This window comes from Suncus etruscus, chromosome 13, assembly GCF_024139225.1.
Source record: "Suncus etruscus isolate mSunEtr1 chromosome 13, mSunEtr1.pri.cur, whole genome shotgun sequence".
NCBI lineage: Eukaryota > Metazoa > Chordata > Mammalia > Eulipotyphla > Soricidae > Suncus > Suncus etruscus.
Window position 1 is genome coordinate 39,096,864 of NC_064860.1, and position 21,036 is coordinate 39,117,899.

The 21,036-nt window shown below is 42.3% G+C and overlaps 2 protein-coding genes across 3 annotated transcripts in view; one reads left to right on the top strand and one right to left on the bottom strand.

Moving 5' to 3' along the window:
• BOC (BOC cell adhesion associated, oncogene regulated) overlaps positions 1-15,810 on the bottom strand; it is a 39,406-nt gene extending 23,596 nt beyond the window's left edge. For both annotated transcript variants that reach the window (XM_049785751.1, XM_049785750.1), the window contains exons 1-2: positions 15,643-15,810; positions 14,699-14,977 (exon numbers count right to left, since the gene is read on the bottom strand). In XM_049785751.1, the coding sequence (XP_049641708.1) occupies positions 14,699-14,977; positions 15,643-15,739 (376 nt within the window). In that variant the 5' untranslated portion in view covers positions 15,740-15,810. The remainder of the gene's footprint in view (positions 1-14,698; positions 14,978-15,642) is intronic.
• The window catches only part of USF3 (upstream transcription factor family member 3), an 869,396-nt gene that overhangs the window by 400,913 nt on the left and 447,447 nt on the right, over positions 1-21,036 (top strand). The gene's annotated exons all lie outside the window — the stretch shown is intronic.

The following is a 21,036-nucleotide window of genomic DNA, read 5'->3' on the forward strand; positions in this document are numbered from 1 at the left end:
GGGGTGGGGAGGGGAGGGAAGAGATGACCTAGAGACATTGGTGGAGGGAAACTGACACTCTGATGTTGAGTGTGGCATTGAAAACCATCTATCTGAAATATCTTGAAAGATATTCTACATCATAGCTCCTAAATAACTTGCTTTTTAAACAGAAGAAAGAAATCCATGCTGCTGGTCTCATTTGATTAAAATGAGAGACTCCCTGATTCATTCTTGTCCTATTTCACTTTCCAGGCTGGAAAAACTGATGCATAGGGGTTGAGGAGAGCTTTCTCCTAGATTACTTTTTGGGGGTGGGTAGAAGACCTTCTAAAGAATTCTATTACTTCTTTTGTTTGTTTGTTTTTTTGTTTTTTGTTTTTTTGGGCCACACCCATTTGATGCTCAGGGGTTATTCCTGGCTAAGTGCTCAGAAATTGCCCCTGGCTTGGGGGGACCATATGGGATGCCGGGGGATCGAACCAAGGTCCTTCCTTGGCTAGCGCTTGCAAGGCAGACACCTTACCTCTAGCGCCACCTCGCTTGCCCCCATTACTTCTTCTAAAGAATTACTTCATGATTATTTAATTTTGTGAGATAGCAGTCCCTAGTAAACTGTAAATTCTTAGTGAATAGTCTATTAATTTTGTATACTGATGCTGACTCCAAGCCCTAAACTGCACAGAATTTTGCACGATCTCTAAATCTCTGTTGTATCCATATAGTTTAGAAGGCTAAACCCAAGGTTTACTTGGGTTTATGGCAATGAATTTGAAGTGGCCAGCACTTGTTTTGGTGCTCTTGGGGGATGCATCATCCTGAAACACTTAATAGTATTTTAATATGGAACCTTGCACTTGCAATGGATTCCCATGGTTTCTGAGACCCCATCCTGGCTCAGCCCGTTAGCCAAATGAGCTTCTGCCTTTTCTTTCACATAGGGGTTATTATCAAAGAGGATGAACTGCTCCTTCTCGGTATGTTCTAGAAAAAAATGCTGCAAACTATTTCTCAAAAAAAAAAAAATGAATGTAACAATGAGAAGGCCTCAATCCTCCCCTGGCACAGAGCACTATGTACCTGCCAAGTCAGGAGGCTTCCCACAAAGGAAGCAGTGAACTGTTGTGAGCTCAGGGACATCTGGAAAATTCTTTAGTCACAGAGAAGCACTCTCTTCCACGATCTAATAAATCTCAAACTGCTCCAAGAAGAGTTGTTGAGTTCCTCCCCCCTTTTCTTTACCTCATTCCAAGGAAATGTGCCTCAAGCAAGAATATATATACTTAAACCTAACAGATCATTTTGCAAGAAAGATGTGAGCAACTGAAAGGAGTTTGGCACCAGAAAACCTTCTCCATCTCAAAGGCCCTGGGCTGCTGCCCCGCTGTATTTGAGGGCTTATTCAGGCATGGAGCATACACCCACCTCACATACCTAAGACAAGAAAACACTATGCTTCCATAAGCCCCTCTTGGCTCCTTCTGGACCCTCTGTCAACTGCTCAGCCAGAGACAGAAGGCTGTGAAGTGGGGGAGGCAAGATGCTGGGTGCAGGTCAACCATGTGGACAGACAATTGCTCTGTTCTTATGCCAACATGTGCATAACAGCCTGTGCAGACAGGACCCAAGACACCCCAACTGGGTATCCAGTTCCTTACCAGGACTGACAGGCAGGCGAGCTTTCCTGGCTTCAAACACAAATAAGGAGCAAAAGGCCTCCAAGCAGGACTTGGCCCTGTCTCTTCTCTGTGACTCCTAAACTTGAGCTCTAGCTATTGCTTCATTGGACAAACACTTCTAATTTGGGTGCTGAAGCAGAAGGTGAGTTTTACTATAGAATCAAAGGCAGAAAAAGGAGGTGATAAATGATCTGAAAAAAAAAATCAGAGCACACCCTTTCCTGTTTTTTGTTTTTAAGAGAGCGCAGAGAGGAATGGAGACAGCATGATCAATAATAGCCTCGTCAGCTACCAGAAGATATAAATGCAGAGGGAAAGCAACCTATATCCAAACCGCTTTATTTGCAATACTGATTTCTTGGCAAGTCCCTGGGATGATCAGTGTCTCACTAGGAATGAAGAACAGGACCTCATTACAAATTACAAATGGATTTAGCAGGCCTCCTCAGCAGAATGAAGAATCAGGTTTCATGGGGAAATGATTTGACAGGACACCTGCCCTTGCCTGTGGGCCTCCTTGTTTGAGAAATCCATTAGAGGAATGTTTTTGCAACTTTAATCCTCTTACCTCCCCTCAAACCCCTCTGTTGCCTTCCCTCATTCATTTCCCCTCTTCTGCATTCTTTTGGCTATTTTATGAACCTGTCTACACTAATCAGATGCCAGCAGGCATCTTACTGTCTCTACAACTCTACAACTCTCAGCAGAACAGTGGCCCTGATCACTTTAAAGTCAGTGTTGGAGTTTCCCTGACCTCTACCTGTCCTAGAATACAGCGTTTTCTCAGAAAGCAAAGAATAATTCAGGTTCCAGACGAAGCTTGCTGCCCAGGTTCCTGTTTTTCAAGCACTCAGTTTCTGAAGGGAAGAGGTATCCTCTGATCTGACTCCTGGAGGATCCCTGGACACATGGGGCTAGAGCACACTCAGTAGTCCAGCCACGGGGCAAGCCAGCAAAGCTGTGCATGGAGAGGTATGTGGGTGTGACTACCGTCACCACTACTGCACTCAAAATTACACATTGACAAGTTTTATCTTGAGTGCCCTCTGAATTTCTTTCTCACCACCTTTCAGCTTTGATTCTTCCTTTATACTCGTGGTTTTCAACCGTTCTACACCTGCACACTGGCCGTTAAACCACGACTTTGTAGCCTCAAAGGCTTCATATAGCTATAGATTAAATGACAGCACTTAATGATCCGATCTTAATTGGAGGCTAATGCCCCTTCACTGCTCACAGAATGAACACATCCAGTCATTTTAGCAAAATGTCCCCAGACTGTGATCCATAAATCTAACAATCGCTTCCAGGGAGTGTCTTCAGCCAATCCTGTCTTTCCAAGACCTTCCTCAGGGTGCAAATCACTTGTGTTAATCTCTCACTAAGTGTTGGGTTAAAAGGCATCTTTGGCTGCAGGAGGCACTGAGTTACCCTCAGTCCATTTCCAGAAGCTCCGGAATATTAAGAAAAAGTGGCCTTTCTCTCCAGTGAGAAATTTCTCATGTTGAATCAGCCCTGTCCCACCCTCTAGGACAAGCCTGCACTCATCGGTTGAGGTTTGGATAGGCTCCATTCGAACGTGGGGGCACCGCACTCAGCTCATTTGGCAGTGCTGCAGCCAGGATGGCTCAGCAGCCTAGGGCTATCGGCAAGTTTCTGATAATTCTACTGCCTGACTCTCATACATGGCCTCCAAGCCTCGACTTGCCCTTGCGGTGGCTTGCTGCAGAGACAATTAATGTTACAAAGCAAAGTAGGACTTTGACCTAATGGCAGCTGCTAAGCTCTTGGTCCTTTCCGACACTCTACAGCTTTCAGGAAAGACAGGAGGAAAGTGAAAGCCAAGTCACTAAGCACTGTCTTTCCTGGAGCCTATAGCTCACGTTCTGCAGATGGACTTAGAGTTGGGCTCTATGAAGGGAAAGCATCCTGGTGTTGCTTCCTGTTGTGACCTCTGGCAAGGCAGAAACTCTCACACAGCAGTGGGGAAGGTATCACCTCACTCCGCTGAGAGGAGCTGGAGAATAGCAAGCACCATCTAGGTCAGAAAACCTGGTGCCTCACACCATTTGCCACTCTCAGAAGTCAAGGACACAGGCTGGTGACTAAACCTTTTTATCAGTGTACCACTCTGGCAATCTCTTCACAGAAGCCAGACCAAGTACATAAGTACATCACAACAGTCAGCAGCCAGCACCCTACAGGTCATCTCTCCAGGTAGCAGATTCAGCTAGCGCAGAGTTGGCGAACTGCCTATGATGCCAGAAAATACAAGACAGTGATGATGAAATGTCTAATCACTGAAAGTCTCAATCTAACAGAAAACACCAACACGGGCGCCTGCTGCTCTCCCTTCACAGGTCAGGAGAGTGGAATATTATGTTTGCTGTTTGGGGGATTTTTTTTCCCTTGCCTGTTCAATGGCACTATAATTTTGGTTCCAAAGTTTCCTCCTGAATGAAACATGACTAAATTTCTCAAGCACACTTTCTGATGAAAACAAGGCCTATTTTCTTTTATTTAAATAAACCCAACTACAAACATGTTTGTAATCATGGTGCTTAAATAAAGATATTATTAAAAATAAATAAAAGGATTCTATGAGGTATGTGTGGGAATGCGGATAGCTCTCTGTAGATGTCAAGAATATTCGTCTTTAGTTGTTGTGTTTCTTTCCTGTTGCTTCCATTGAGGTGGGGTTTGCACCCAGCTTTGAATATTGGGGAAAAGCTGAAGATGGAGAAAAAAAATAAAGAGCAAGAGTAAGGAGAAGCAAAGATCAAAGTTAAGGGGTAAGCTGTTCTGGGAGAAGGCAGAAAGGAAAAAGTGTTAAAAAAAAAAAAACAAGGAAGAAAAAGACCCTAACTTGCAATGTTATTTAGGGATTTATTGTAAACTGAACTAATACGATGGGAATTTTTTGGCTTGAATCAATTAAAATATTTTTTAAAGGCATAATAAGAGAACAGAAATGTGATTAATCCTTGAAGACAAGTCAAGGATGGGAGCCACGTCTCCACTGAGTCTGGCGACCAGATGAACAGAGAAAATGTCTGTAGACCATCTCATTTATCTGACTTCAGTGCTGCTATGAGTAGGGCTGGTGAGCAGAACTGGAGAGTTGCTTTTGGACTAGATGAAAGAATGAAATGGTTTGAAAAATACGCTGAAGAAAGAGAGAAGGAAAAATGATTTACTTGCCAGCAACCCACATCACACATATTTCTCTGATCAACCAAATATAAACTATAAACTTAGCAATGGGAAAATTAATGTGAATCCTGGTGGTCTGAGCTCATCAGAGTCAAAGCAGAATCCTGGCACAGTCTTTGGTGGGGCTGGCAGCAGCACAGAAAGAGGGACGAAAGAAAAGGACGTCAAGGCCTCCAGAGAAGAATGGTGACGAGCATTGCAGCATGGTCCCTAAGGACAGAATCCTAGGTTGGAGAGGCACTGTTTGAGGATTACTGGGGGGTCAATCCTGGTTATACTTTTTTGTACATACACTTTCATTTGCTTACAAGTAACAGTGCCTACTGATGCTTTCACCCACTACCTCTCATAGTATCCCATATAGTGTCTGATAGGAAATGGAGTCGTATTGTCTTCAGAAGTTCCAGTAGTTCCAGAGGTTTCTCCAAACATTTCAATGTCTTATAAATGTCTTTTCTCATTTATTTCTTTTAATATTTGTGTGTGTGTCATACCTGGGGATTCTCAGTGGATACTCCTGGCTCTCTGCTTAGAGCTCACTCTGGATGTGTTCTGGGGGCCATATAATGCCAAGGCATCATCAAATTGGGGCTGACACATGCAAGGCTTTAACTCTTATACTATCTCTCCAGCCTCCTGTTAATTTTTTTTCTATACTCTTCTTGAAGCCATTTGTTTCTTCAACTTATTTATACCCTGAGTTCTTACTTTATCCTTTTTATCTTCCCTTAAAATTCTGATCCATAATAGATCAGAATTCATTCACCTTCTGCTTATCCTTTTTGATCTTCCTATACTACAAAGATTTTTATCTGGGTGTCTTTTTGCTATAAATTCACCAAAGGCTCACGTTTGTTAGGCTGTACGTCACTGAGATAAATGGCAACAGTTCCATCTCCAGGCAGAGACCATAGAGGAAAGACTGTAGGTAAACCCAATCTGAAATGGTAAAGAAATGTGTTAAGAGGAAACCTTACAAGGTTTTAAATAGTACAACGGATGAGGCATTTGCCTTGCACATGGTCTACCAGGGTTCAGTCTCTGTCATCCCAGATGGTCTCCCAGGCACTGACAGGAGTAATTCCTGAGTACAAAGCTTCTAGCACACTTCCCTAAGCACCACGAGGTGTGGCTCCAAAATTTAAAAAAAAGAAAGAAGAAAATATCTCTAACACCTGAAAACCTGAGAGAAAAAGAAGAAATTTTTCACAGGAGAACATATTTGAAATCTCAAAAATGGAAAAATGTATTTTTGCATAAGAGATAAATATGGGAGGAGTGAAGTGGGTAGAAAAAATATGCATCAGACAGGGAGCATCATTCCCTAAATATGGGGAAATATATGATGAGTTGAGGAAAGGACAGGGTTGGCTGTGTCTGCAGTGGGAGAGGTGAGCAAAACTGATAGGAGCAGGCTGAAATGGATGTATAAATATCATGCTTGAGCCTGACTTTTATTCTGTGGTTCCTGGAATTTTTTAATGTTTGTAAGTAGAAGTGGAGTACAATCACTCAAAAATGAACCATAATTCTCCCCACAAAAATAAAATAAAGCCTTTTTTCCCCTCAAATTCCTTACATTTTTTTCTCACCATTAAATGATAGTCTTTTATCTTAGAAATGAACAGTTTATTCCACTTGCAGGACAGACTCACTGTTCTCTAATTCTGAGTTACTTTACTAGATTTCAAAGGTAGTAGAAAATCTAGGAGATATCAAGAAAAGAAAGTCAAGGAGATATCCCCGAACTTTTCTACATTCAAAAAAACAGAGGAAGCCAGGGAAATCTTATTTTCTTTCTCGATTCTTTTTTCACCTTACAGGGATCATTCTTGCAGCCTTTAGCTTAAAGGGATCCAGTAATTTCCTGAAGCTAATGAATTCTCTCACCTCTGTGCAGAATGCCTCAAAATCTAGCTTACTGAAGCTATGGCCTGTAGCTGCTTAAGTGCACAATGTGTGAGCCTCTCTTTACTCTTAGCTTAACTAATGTACTTAAGATCTTTCGGAGTACGTGGTTGTGTGTGCAAAGCATAGGCTAAGGAGAAGATTCATAGTCTTAAGCATGTCCTTGGCAGAGGTTTTGTTTTAGCAAATAGGGATCACTATTAAATGGAGAATTGGAACCCTGTGGTTTGGAGCAGATGGTTGCCAAAATATACTGAACTCCCTAATCTGGCTGCCTGTGTATATATGTGCCACTGTGCCACTGTCATATGAAGACTTCAATTAACTATCAGGGGAAATCTTAGTATAAATATCTGTGGGAAACAGAGATGAGATGGTTAGTAGATCTTGGGCCTTAAAGTTGTAAGGCATTTCTTAGTTAGATACTCTAGTTTTTGAGCACCCTTAGGACTGATCTGATTTCCATAAAATTCTTGTCCAAATGGCAAAATGAAACACACACACACACACAATGCAATAAAGTGACACCTCTTTCCCAATTTCATACACCATATGAAACAATTGTCTCTCAGGCATAGGTAGACTCGCAAACAGCCTAGCAGGTCTCTGTATTCCAGGTCTTAAGACCAACTTCTTTTCTCCTGGGCAACTCAGAAAGTCATCTTGTTTTTTGACCTCTCCCAATTCTTCCTACTGCCACCTCTTCATCTCAAAGCAAAAGGCTTGTACAAAGACCCACCAAAAATTATTTTTGCCCATTAAGGTAAACGGATCATTCTTTTGTGAAGGGGTTACTGGTCTACCAGTAGACTGGTCTTGTGGTCTCTGGACTTGTATAGAAAGGCGACATTGAAAGTTATTACTAAGGGGGCCAGCGAGGTGGCACTAGAGGTAAGGTGTCTGCCTTGTGAGCGCTAGCCAAGGAAGGACCACAGTTTGATCCCCCGGTGTCCCATAAGGTCCCCCCAAGTCAGGGGCAATTTCTGAGTGCTTAGCCAGGAGTAACCCTTGAGCATCAAACGGGTGTGGCCCAAAAAACCAAAACAAAAAAAAGAAATTATTACTAAGGTTTCCTTTCTTCTATGGGTGTTTTGTGGGGTATTGAAGGAGGACAGGACACTCCAAAGTGGAAGTCTAGAGGCCCTGGGGCTCCACTGGCCATTCTACATCAACTAGGCCAGTGGTTTAATGCAAGGGTCCGAGAGTGTGATGCTGCTCAGAGATATAAGGTTACCTTTTTTTTTTCTCTTTTAGTCATTTTTATTGTGACCAAAGTGAATTACGAATCTTTCATAGTAATACATGTATTTAAGGTACATAGTGATAAGGTTTCCTTTCTTAATCACAAGAAGAATCTTCTCTAAAGGAGAAGAGATGAGAAATGTAGGAGTAGGAAATGGAATGAGGAAATAGGGAAGAAACAATTGCTTACTAGTTAGATTCTGAACCTAATTGAACTCATCAGAGATTCTCAGTATGGAAATTCAATTAACTACAGAAGTAAGACACTGACCCGGAAACTATACCTGGCTTAGGCCAAAGTGCACAATGCTGAAAGCTTGATTCAGTGGTTGTGGATCTGAGAAAAAGTACTTGAAGCAATTAAAAGTTCTGAATGGGGGGCAGAAGCGATAGCACAGTGGTTGGGCATTTGTCTTACATGTGGCTGATCCTGAATGGACTCAGGTTTGATCCCCGACATCCCAGTTGGTCCCCCAAGCCTTCTAGGAGTGATTTCTGAGCGCAGAGCCAGAAGTAACCCCCGAGTGTTGCCAGATGTGCCCTCCCAAACAATTCTTAACAGGGGTCAGAGAAATAATACAGCAGGTAGGGTACTTATCTTGCATGTGGTCAACCTGTGTTCAATCCCCACCTTTACATGTGGTCCCCTAAGCCCACTAGGTGTTACTAAAAACATAAAAATAAATAAAAAATTTTGAATGTAGATGGTCTCACACACATTCTTGTAAGCTCTATTCCTGAATGTTCCTCAATGGCCGGCACAGAAACAAAACACAAATAGCCTGAGCTACCTCTCAAATGAATTGGCACCTTTATTTGGCAACTCATGGGTATGACTTGACTTTATGTACTGCAATACCCCCCCCCTCCACAGTAGACTAAGTCCCTCAGTGATAGGCAGTAGTCCAACTGTGCTCTACTAGAGAGTCTGAACACTCCACACCAATCCTCAACATGCTCATTTTGAACTCTGCTGCCAACTCTGGAGCATAGGAGTTTTACTGTTTCCCAAGTGGGATTCATCAATTTCCAGCCTGTTAGCTTGTCCTATAGATTTTGAATGTGCTAACTTTTATAATCACGAGAACTAGTTGTTTCAAACAATTCTTTTTTTTTTTTTTTTTTTTTTTTTGTGGTTTTTGGGTTACACCCGGCAGTGCTCAGGGGTTACTCCTGGCTCCATGCTCAGAAATTGCTCCTGGCAGGCACGGGGGACCATATGGGACGCTGGGATTCGAACCGATGACCTCTTGCATGAAAGGCAAACGCTTTACCTCCATGCTATCTCTCCAGCCCCTTCAAACAATTCTTTCCTTGCATCTTCTTCTCTCCTTTCCCTCCCTCTCTTCTCATTACTATCATGTCTTCCTCCTCTATCTCTGGTAAGAGATAGATAGATAGATAGATAGATAGATAGATAGATAGATAGATAGATAGATAGATAGATAGATAGATAGACAGACAGACAGACAGACAGACAATTCTACTTCGATGGAGAACTCTGACTAAAATAGAAATAAGGGAAGCTAGAAATAAAAAAGAATAATAAAAGATCCTTAATGGTCTATTCTAATATACAGAACAAGAATTATTCTAAGTCAGACTCTCAGTTACTTAATAAACAACTGATGGGAATCAGACTTAAGTGCTGAGCTGAACAGAAGAAATATGGCTTTTGTTTTTTGGTATTGCCCACAATGAGGGACAGGGTAAGCAACAGTTTGCTAACACAAGCCAACACCCATTTGTTTGAACCAGTACACATCAGAAAGCAAACAAGAGCATAGTTGGTAGCTCTGTGGGTGACTCTGGCAATATATAATGCAGTGAGTGACACAATGGGAGGCTCTTGAGGTGCTTTGGGGGTATCTATGTTGGTGATAATATGCATATTGGGAGCTAATTTATAGATAGCAGGTTAGTTCTTTCTTCCTAACAAACTGCTGTCTATTAGCTCAGGCTGGGTTTGTAAGCTTGATTGCTGCTCTTTCTCTTCCCATGCAATACTTTCAGAAGGAAGCTGAGTAGGAGTAGCCTGGACACACACCCACAGTTTCCTACAACTGGATGCTCCACAATGTTTCCTGACTAGATGGGTGAATGAATAAGCCCAGAATTTATAAATGCTTCAAAGTATTACTGTCACATATTCTCTCACTTGAATCTCAAATGCTCTCAGAAAACAAATAATGTAATAGTTACTTCTGAGCACATTTCATAGGTGTGGCAATCAAAGTGACTTGTACAAAACTCAGTGACTTGTATATAAGGCAAAGTGGCTTTTACTAAAGTCATATAAGTCAGCCATAAGCAACAGAGTTTAAATCCAGAAGTTACATCATTTATCAACCACTCCTGATAGTGCTCAAGGGGTGCTGCTGTGGTGGTGCTTAGCACCTCTCAGTGGTGTCAAGAGACCATGTGTGCTGTGGATCAAACCTGAGGCTCCAACCTGCAAAACTTGTGTTCCAACCCTGTGTCACCTATCCAGAATCCCATGACACTTTGTTTCTGGACCACAACCAGCAGTAATCAGGGCTACTCCTAGTCAGTGCTTAGTGCTTCATGCAACATGTGGTGTCAGGAATGAAATCAGGGTTTCCTGCAAAGCACTCACAAGATGTTGGGGGAGGGGTCATCTCCCAATCAGTGATCAGGAGGCAGAAGGGGAGTTCTTCATTGTGATTCTCTGCCAACTGATACTGCTCAATGAAAGTTTGATGTGCTAGAGCTGCTCTGGGACCTCTAGCGTTGTACCTGGGTTGCTCTGGGAATCATGTGATATGACGAATCAAAACAAGTGCCTTAACCCCTCTACTGTGACCCAGAATATTTTCTGAGATAGTTTTATTTTTCCACTATACTAGTTTAACTCTTTCTTTTGTTCATGAACTAAAGTAAGGTAAAAAAGATTCATTGACAAAGTTTGACCCCTCCTCAAAGAGGAGTCATAGAGACAGCTGCCTTCCTTTTCTTCAGACAGTTGCTTCACCTTCTTCTCTGCTCTCTAAAACCAGAAAGCAAACAATTCTGAAGTACAGTCCTGATGCCAGTGCTACAGGCCTCAAAGAAGAGTTACAAATCCTGTCTCAACTCAAATACATCAGTGTAAGATTTTACTTTAGCTAGTACTGAAATTCTCTGATACAGAATGGCTACCTTTTGGCTGCCTTTTTGACTTCTAACTATAATTGAAAACTAGTGATGAAAAGATAATGGAAGAAATAATGAATTTTAAACAAGAAAAATTTTTTGTTTGTATTTGTTGTTTTATGGTGCTCAGGGGTTACTCCTGGCTCTGCATTCAGGAGTCATTCTTGGCATATTCAGGGAACCATGTGAAATGCTGGGGATCAAACCTGGGTTAGCTGACATATAAGACAAATGACTCACCTACTGTGTTATTTTTTTCTGCTCCAGAAAAAATATTTAACTGAAGAATTACATGGGCATTTATTTAAATGATTGCTTCCTTGAGATAAAGAATAGAAAGTGGTGGCATTCAGGTTGCTTGTCAGCTATAATAAACTAGGCATAATTACTTGCTATTCTGTGATTAGAACCAGTCTAAAGCTGAATCAAGACAGAGGAAAATGGACCATAGTGCATGTGAGCCTGGAGAGAGATGAAAGACCTATACAAATGAGAAGGACTACCTGAGGTAGAATGTCAAATGGTCAGCCTTCCCAAATGGTTCCATCCTATGGAAAAACCAGAAGCTGATGCTATAAGTTAGAAGAGATGTCCAAACCTCCTCACCCCCTCAAAATTAAGTGAAAGAGATCTGGGGCAGGCAAAGTCCTTTGTTCAGAGACCTCCTTCACCCCTGAATTCTCAGTCAAATCAGCAGCTCACAGTTATCTCCAAAAGCAGATCATCTACACCTTGCCCGGTAGGCTGAACATCAGTTTGCTAGAGGACATGCAAACCTCACCTTAAACGCTAAGTGTGGCAGGGTAGGTGTTATGCATTTACCAGCATGCCATGGCCCAGCCTTGCCTCCAAATGCAGGCTGCACCTTCCATAATCCCTTCTACAGCTCAACCTTCCTTGTACATCAGCCAGCCAGCAAAACACAGGCTCCATTCTGCTCAGGAATGTGCTTTTGGAAACTTAATCTAACTGCTGAGTCTGGGCCAAATCCCTCATGGCATTAACCCAAAGACAGCACCCCCTTCTCTTGCCTTTCCTGCCTTCCCGCCATCCCACTCCTGCCCCCTCCAAATTTGGGGACTACAGTTCCACTCCACCACGACACAACCCCTGCACGCACCATCCCATCCCAAGCTTGCTCTCTTCATTTCCAGCACTTCTCTGTCCTTCTGGTCAAGCCCAAACATTTCACTTCTGATTCGTGTCTAAATGACAAGCCAACAGTTCTTGGCTTCTAGACAACACTCACTCGGCTTCAACACAGCCCCTTCTCCTCTCACTCCCTTTGGGTTGTGACCAAACCCTGCTCTTTGTCCTTACTGCCAACTGCAGATCCCTTCAAGCAGAAGAAAAGAATATTTTTTAAAATAGGGGTTATAAATTTTCTTTTCTCACATTGATACACCTTGCAACTCCAAACTATATCTGCTTTCTAAATCTTGCTTCCTCCAAACAATTAAAAGTTCAGCCTGGCTCCTAATTAGGCCAAATGCATGATTATAGCTTTTCTGGAGTCTTAGACACGTGCTGACTATTTGCAGGTGAAATCCTCCTAGGTAAGCAGAATGACCCTGCAAAAGCAGCACAGCGTTTTTTATTCCAAGCACAGCTTATTTATTATAAAGAACAAGGAGAAGCCAACTAATTGCCCGGCAATATGAAACGGATTCAGAACATTAAGGCAGACACACTGGGGAGATATCCTAGAACCATTAGTAACTGTAAGTTTGTTCCAGATAACGACTGTGGTAACATGATTAGAAAGGGGGGGGAGAGTGGGAGTGAAGGTAAATGATACATTTCAGATACAAATGGAAAAAAACATCAGGCAATTCATACCATAAGACTAATATACTTTGTACATAATCTCTTTTTTTTTTTTTTCAGGGTTTTTGGGTCTTTACCAGCAATGTGAAAAGCTGCTCAGAGGTTACGCTCGGTAGTTCTCAAGGGATCATATGCAGTGGTCAGGTGATTGAACCAGGGTTGGTCATGTACAAGACAAGAACCTTACCTCCTATACTCTCAGTTTTCTAGCCTTCAGTAAAATCTTAAAATTAGCCATCTTAATCTTAAAATTAGAGGTACATTGTATACTCAGTAGCAAAGAAAATAAATTATGGTCCTATGGACAATGAAAAAATGCTTACATATCAAGTAGAAGAAAGGACAGTAATCATATTAATTTTTTACTACTTTTTTTGTTTGTTTTTGTTTTTGGGTCACACCTGGCAGAAATTGCTCCTGGCAGGCTTGGGGAATCATAGGGATGCCGGGATTTGAACCACCGTTCTTCTGCATGCAAGGCAAATACCCTACCTCCATGCCATCTCTCTGGCCCCTTTATAACTTTTTTTGTTTATTTGTTTCTGAGTCATACCCAATGGCCAAGCTCAGGCTTTACTCATAGCCCTGAGCTCTGGGCTCATTCCTGGTGGACTCGGGAGACTTTCAACTCCAGGTCGACCACATGCAAGCAAGCACCATGCCTACTGTACAACTTTCTGACTCCAAATAACTATATTTCAATAGTATTATTACAATATAATTGTGCGGTTATGGTGAAAGACTTCAGGAAAAGTACATCCTAAAATGATAGTGGCTGGGTGAAGACAGTGGAGGCATTTTCTCTGTTATCTAGTTCTTTATATTTTCTCCATATTTTGAACTTTCTGTGATGTAACCTAATTTGCTACTTAAAAGTACAAAAGAGTACATGGGGTAGGAGTGATAGCACAGCAACAGTAGGGCATTTGCCTTGCACACAGACAACCCTGACGGTCCCAGGTTTCATTCCTGGCATCCCATATGGTCCCCGAGTCTGTCAGGAGTGACTTCTGAATGCAGAGCCAGGAGTAACCGCTGGGTGCTACTGAGTGTGGCCCCAAAACAAACAAACAAACAAGAGTACTTGTGACTTTAGCTCTTCTGGTTATGAGGGGATAACCTCTCCCTCTGCCTATCCCCTCCTTCCTTCCAAGCAACTCTGGAGGGGAGGGGACAATCCAACAGTGCTCCAGGTTTTGTTTACATCACTAAGCTCTCACAGCCTACTCTAGGGAGTGTCCAGCATCCATGGCTATTCAGTGTGAAGGGCTTGACTGGATATTTTAGGGAGATGGCTGAGACCTCTCTGCTTTTCTCTCAAGAGCACAGAGCAAGGTTACCTGCCTGTCCCTAGGAAAACAATACAGCCAGCAGCCTTCCTTCCACTCTGCCATGGATTGGAACCCCTGGGCGGATCAGAAAGCAGAGGAACAGGAGGTTCCTTTTCTCCCTACTCTCCCCCCAAAACTTACACAGTCACACCATAGGCCTGCAAGAGCTACTTCCAGTGATGCTCAGGGATCATGTGGTGGAAGGGGTTGGATCCAGGAATAGGTATAGGCAAAGTAAATGTCAATCTCTGTACTGTCTCCAGCCCTTAGGATTCTTTCATGGTAAAACAAAAACTCAGAATGTGAATGGTAGGAAAGAGGGGGAGAGAGCCTGCACCAACAGAGGAGAAAAGAAACAGTACTCACTGGCTAGAGTCACCATTGCAGGCACGCTGGCCACAGCTCCAGCAGACATCCTGGCCACACACTGGTATCGACCCACAGTGTGGTTGCTGAGGGCAGTGATGACCAGGGTCTCGTGAGTGATGAGGATACCCAGAGTATCATCCGAGCCATTCAACTCCTTCCCGTTTAGGCGCCATGTGATGTTCCTTGACAGGGGCTCTACCACACAGCCCAGGAGCACGGTCCCTCCCAGCTTCTGGACAGTGGATGGAGGCTCTACAGTCACCTGCAGGACTTCACCTGTAGGAAGGATGAGGATGTGGCAAGGAAGCAATACAACTCATTCCAAAGCCCAGCACCCATTCAACCTTTTAGACCTGGGTCACCCAGAGGAATTCCATTGTTTTTAAGGGCCACCATCAGCTCCCCACTTGTTCTTGTTCCCAGAAAGCAGGTGGGAATACAGGGTGGTGGAGAGACAAGAGTGAGGTTCTGGAGTAGGAGGGGTCTGAACTTGAATCCCTGGACAGGGTTCTAAGTCATGTGACTGGCCTTTTTAAATCTCAGCCTTTTATCAGTAAAATGGGGCTCATAATACTTGTTTTACAGGGTTGTTAGGAATCTTACCAACAATGCATGCAAAGTGCCAGCCATTATCTTAACTCATAAGTGCTTATAAAAAGCAATTACCCCTCCCCCCTCCTCTGCCAGTATATATTTGAAGATATCAAAATGCAACCACTATAATGTTGTGATCATTTCTCTTCTTGTGTTCCTGAGTGGGTCCCTAGAGGCCAGTGGGAAGGAGGTGTTCTGTGAAATCCTGGAAGAGGATGGTCAATTTAAAGGGCTCCTGTGGCATGTTGAATGTTTCCATTTAACAAGAGGTAGAGTGCTCTTCAACAAGGGATGCCTGCTGGGGAATGGGTTGGAGGGGTGAGGATGGAGGTGGGGGAATCACTCACTTAGGTCCGCAAAGCAGCCTGCTGTGGTTAAGAGGAGACAAGCCAGGGTGACCTCGGGTTTCCTTCCTCTCCACGTTGTCATGATCTCATGCAACATGATACGTCACACAAGGGCTGTAGTCCCATAAGCCACTGGAATCACTCAAAGAGACGTTGACATGCTCTGTAACACTGTGGTGAGAAAACAAATCTGGTGAGAATAAAGGGGAAGTCCCCATGGCAGCCAGCTGGTCTGGTTTTGTCTCTTTGCCCCCTGCTTCCATTATACACACAGGCAGCAAACGGAATGCTGACTTGGTTGTACTGCTGAAGAGCAAATGAACCATTTGTACTGCTGAAGGTCATTTGGACCAAATGACCAAATTACTGTCATTTATTACTGTAAAGAGGGCTTTTCTGAGATAATCCTTGAGCTAGGAAGGGGTTTTGTTTTGGCCAGATCATCAGTTTTGGGGCTGGAGAGATAGCACAGTGGATAGGGCAGTTGCCTTGCACAAAACTGACCTGGGTTCAACCTAGATACCTCATATGAGCCTCTGAGCCCCACCAGGACTGCCCTGAACAGAGCCAAGAGTAAGCCCTGATCTCCACCAGGTATGGATTCCACCCCCTAAAAAGAAAACTTCTAGTCTTGCCCAGTGCTCAACAATTACCAGTTGGGTGTCCTGACTCCACAAAGACTGAGATCTGCAAGCAGAGCCAGAGCTCTAGCATGGCAATACAGATGCCAGACAAGATGTCAATATCTTCCCCACTGGCTAGCAGGAAGTTCATGACCCTGGCCACGTGGTATGCCATGCCTCATCACAAGCACAGACTTGTAGACAGTGCTGTCCTATGTCTAAACACATGTCAAATCCCTCATTTAGGGGAGTCCAGTAAGTAATGAATCCTAAAAAGTTGGATATAATTTGGGTGTGTGTGCTTTTCTCTTTGTTCACTTAAAGAAGGTAAAATTGGGTGGTTGGGAGGATATAAAGAATGTAAAGCACCTTCTGGGCATGCAACCAACTTGGATTCAATCCTAGCACTGTGTATGATCCCCCAAGTTCAACCATGAAAGATCCCCGAGCACAGAGCCAGAAGTCAGTCCAGAGCAGCACTGGGTGTGGTCAAAGGGGCAAAAACAAAAGAAGTTGTGTTTTCAAAGAGGTGCTGAGTAATTTTTTATTTCTCTAAAAAGAGAGAAGTAAGCCAAATAAGAATCTTTGATCTAAATGGTGGCTACACTTTACTGAATCATGCACATGTGGCAATATTAATAGTTTATTTCCAGAAGGCTAGCATGTGTTTAAAATGTTAACTCTTCCAAACCAGTGAAATTCATTCAAAGAGATGGTCACCATTCAGTAAAATGGTTAAGTTACCTAACCAAGGGATGTGTTGCCCATACCACTCCCCAAAGTTGTGCTTTACAGAACGAAGTGGTATAGGATTTGGTCTGCAGCCTTTCTACATCCAGCAGTCCCAGATGTAAGGGACTGAAGTTCCAGGTTCAGTTCTATGCTAGAAAGCGCCTGGGATTGCCTAAACCTCTCCCTTCTCCAAGCTTATTTTGGTCGTTAAGTTTTTTCCACAACTACTCAAAAAATCAAAGAGCCATAGCTGCTCCATATAGTATCACCCCTCCAAACCTGACCTATGACTGGAGTCAGATACTAAGATTCAGAGCTGAGACTATAGCCAATGGATTTTTATTCCCTTCTTTTAACTTATATCTTTGATACTGGAGCACCTCTTAGATTCCTCCAATGATCTGGAAAAGTGGATGTTTTCTAAATAGGATTAAAAGAAAATCCTAAAAATACTATCTATATATTGTTGCTGCTATTGAGGTTACATGTTTATAATAAAGTTAAAATCTAATGATTTTGATGTACGAAGTTCTTGCCCCTCCACCTCTATCTTATGTCACTTCTAGTCCAACACTGAAGAAGCTTTTCAAAAATTCTTTCCTGGGGCCGGGAAGGTGGCGCTAAAGGTAAGGTGTCTGCCTTACAAGCGCTAGCGTAGGACGGACCGCAGTTCGATCCCCTGGCGTCCCATATGGTCCCCCAAGCCAGGGGCGATTTCTGAGCGCACAGCCAGGAGTAACCCCTGAGCGTCAAACGGGTGTGGCCCAAAAACCAAAAAAAAAAAAAAAATTCTTTCCTATGTAATATAGTAAAGGGAGGGGTTATGCCTAGAGAACTAGGCATAAGTGTCCCAGAGCTTAGTGAAAAGAAGAACAGAGGAGGAAAAAAATTAAGGCAGGAAGAAAGAAGATAAGAAAGGGAACTAAGGGGGAACACTGGCCTGGGCATCAGTTATACTTGTGATATAGGAGAGTTATATAGCTATGACTCTGAACACAGATGCAACAATGCTGAAAACATGAGGTCTAAGCTGCAACCACTGAGCTTTGTTATGTGCCTGTCAATGTGGTAGGTGGTGGGGTGGGGATGATGGAGTATGAAAACATGGGTAGCAGGAGTTAACACTGCTGGTAGGATTGGTGTTGAAATATTATATGCCTAAAACTTAATAACTTTGCAAATTGCATTCTTTAATTAAGTAAAGAAATTACTTACAAGTAGAATTAGAAAAGAAAGGCACAAAATAATAGGAGAATGAGAGAAATAAGACTCTTTAGAACTGCCCAGTGTTGGCAAGATGAGATCTGATTACCTTGAAAAAAAAAAAAAGGTCTTTTGTCTCAATTATGTATACTAGAAGAGAATATTTGGGTTTGAATATTTTTTAACAGAAAAGTCACTTTCTGTAGTCATGACATATGTATGTATGTATGTATATATAAAACTTTTATACAAGAAAAAAAGTTCTTTCCTGACAAGTTAAAACAATGTCCTGTTGTTGAAAGTGAGTTTTTTGGAGACAATCTAATGAAAACAAAGGATCTTGATATTATCAAAGTGAAGTGAAGAAGACCCGCAAATTATATGAGGATGGCTAGGAGAGTAGTCTGCAACTACACAGAGTCCTTTACATTAGGTATTCTTATAATCTTAAAAAAAAAAAAAAACTCTATGTGTTGGAATTATTAGCTCCATTAACAAGTGAGAAAATTGAGTTTCAGAGGTTAAGTAACTTGCCCAAGGTCTCATAACTGCAATCTGGAATGAAACTCAGATTTGAGCTGATTCCAAAGCTATTGCCCTTATCACAATACTAGGCTCTTCATATTTTCATGAGCACATCTGCACCCAACGGGTACTTCACAAATAATGTTGGAATGAGGACAATGCTGAACAGTGAGAATACACTGAGGGAAGTTCAATGCTGAACAGTGTGGAATACAATGAGGAAAAGAATCAGGAGAAATTTATTCACAACTTTGCAAACCAATTCTGAAACACCCAAATTTCTGGTTTCCTCTAATTCTTCCAGACACTTGTTTTAATTTTAATTTATATTACCCAACAAAGTAATGTATTTATACAGAACACTGCAGAAATTCTTAATTATAGGGTTTCAGAGAACTTGCTTGTTCACAACATGCTCATTTCCCTAGCTCCTTGAGGGAATTGCTGACACTTGTTCCTTCCCTGCCCCAAGAAAGGAGCTAGAGGGCTAGAACATGATAAAGCAGGTAGGTAGCAGTGAAGAGTTCGAAGAAGCAGACCAAAAAGAGCTAGAAGACTCTTTGTTAACTAAGCAGAGTGGCTCTGAAGCTGTTGGTTTTGAGGAAATTCGACCAGAATCCTCTTAATAATTCTTGAGAATTATTTGGCTAGGGGTCAGACAATAACACAGCAATAAAGCATTTGCCTTGCACGCAGCTGACCCAGGACAGATTTGAGTTTGATCCCCAGCATCCCATATGGTCCCCCAAGCCAGGAGTGACTTCTGAGCACATAGCCAGGAGTAGCCCCTGAGCATCACAGGGTGTGGCCCAAAAACAAAACAAAACAAACAAAAAAAAAGAAGTATAATTCTTTTTACTCCTGCACCCTCCATAATTTTATGTACCATAATTTATATGGTACAAAATAAAAACAGACCTCATTGTTGCTGCCAGCCACCATCCTGTTCTTAAAAATAATAAAGAGAGAACCAAGAGATAGCACAGCGGTAGGGCATTTGCCTTGTACATAGCCAAAACAGGACAGGTGGTGGTTCTAATCCCGGCATCTCATATGGTCCCAAGCCTGCAGAAGATATTTATGAGCATAGAGCCAGGTGTAACTTCTAAGTGTTGCCAGGTGTGACCCAAAAACCAAAAACAACAACAAAAACAAAAATAAAGAGAAAAGCACAAAGTAGGAGGGGAAGAGAAAGAAGTTAACCAAAGAGCAAGACAGGAGTTCAAAAGAACTGTTGAACATGAAACATTTAATGACCTCAAAACAAAGATACATGGGATCTCATTGACAAAATAAGAACTGTGACAGAAATATGGAGAACCTGGGAATGACATTTCCATAGGTCTGATGCCTCTTGCTTGGCAGCTTGAGAAACTGAGTTAGTTACTTCATGAATCAAGTCACCTAGTGAAACTGGTTCATATTGGTGATTCCAATTATCTAGATTGAAGAACTATAAAGATAAAGATAATAAGTGCGATTTAACTGGAAAATCTTACAACAGTGTACTCTTTCAAAAACTGAATGAAGGCCACAATAAAGCCTGTTAGGATTTTGGGGTAATCCTAAGTATGTCTAGAACTTTTTCTACATGTTCTACACATTCTCAGAAACAGAGGAGAAAACAAAGCAGAGGGAGAAAAGAGAAGAGAAAATTAATGCATGTCATGAATTTCTCACTGAAGCCTACGTACTTTAAAAGGTTATTTGGGCAAAAAATAAAATCTGGGGGCCGGAGAGATAGCATGGAGGTAAGGTGTTTGCCTTTCATGCAGGAGGTCATCGGTTCGAATCCCGGCACCCCATATGGTCCCCGTGCCTGCCAGGAGCAATTTCTGAGCCTGGAGCCAGGAATAACCCCTGAGCACTGCCGGGTGTGACCCAAAAACTACAAAAAAAAAAATCTGTTTGGGAAATGTAAACTGCTGACATATATATTCCCAACTGAAATAAACTCCTCCAAACAGACATTTTCATAAACTTTCCAAAAACAACAATAACAGAATACACTTTTGGGTCCAAGACTAAGCTTGAGAAGTATAGTTTCAGACTATTTATTTTTTCAGAAAAATTACAACTCAGGAAAAAACTCAGAGTTGATAACAAACAAGAGGAGGCCTTTTCTCCCAAGGGAGCAGGTCTGCTGAAGCCAGAGTGAGGCCTGGACTCCAGGCAGCTCCTTTACAGCTGCTGATCACCCACGCCACACAGCTCTCACTCAAAGGGACACATCCATAAGCCAAACATCTTCTGCATATTCTAAGACCAAAAACAAAAATGAGCAAAAAGACATGTGGCCCAACAAGAATGA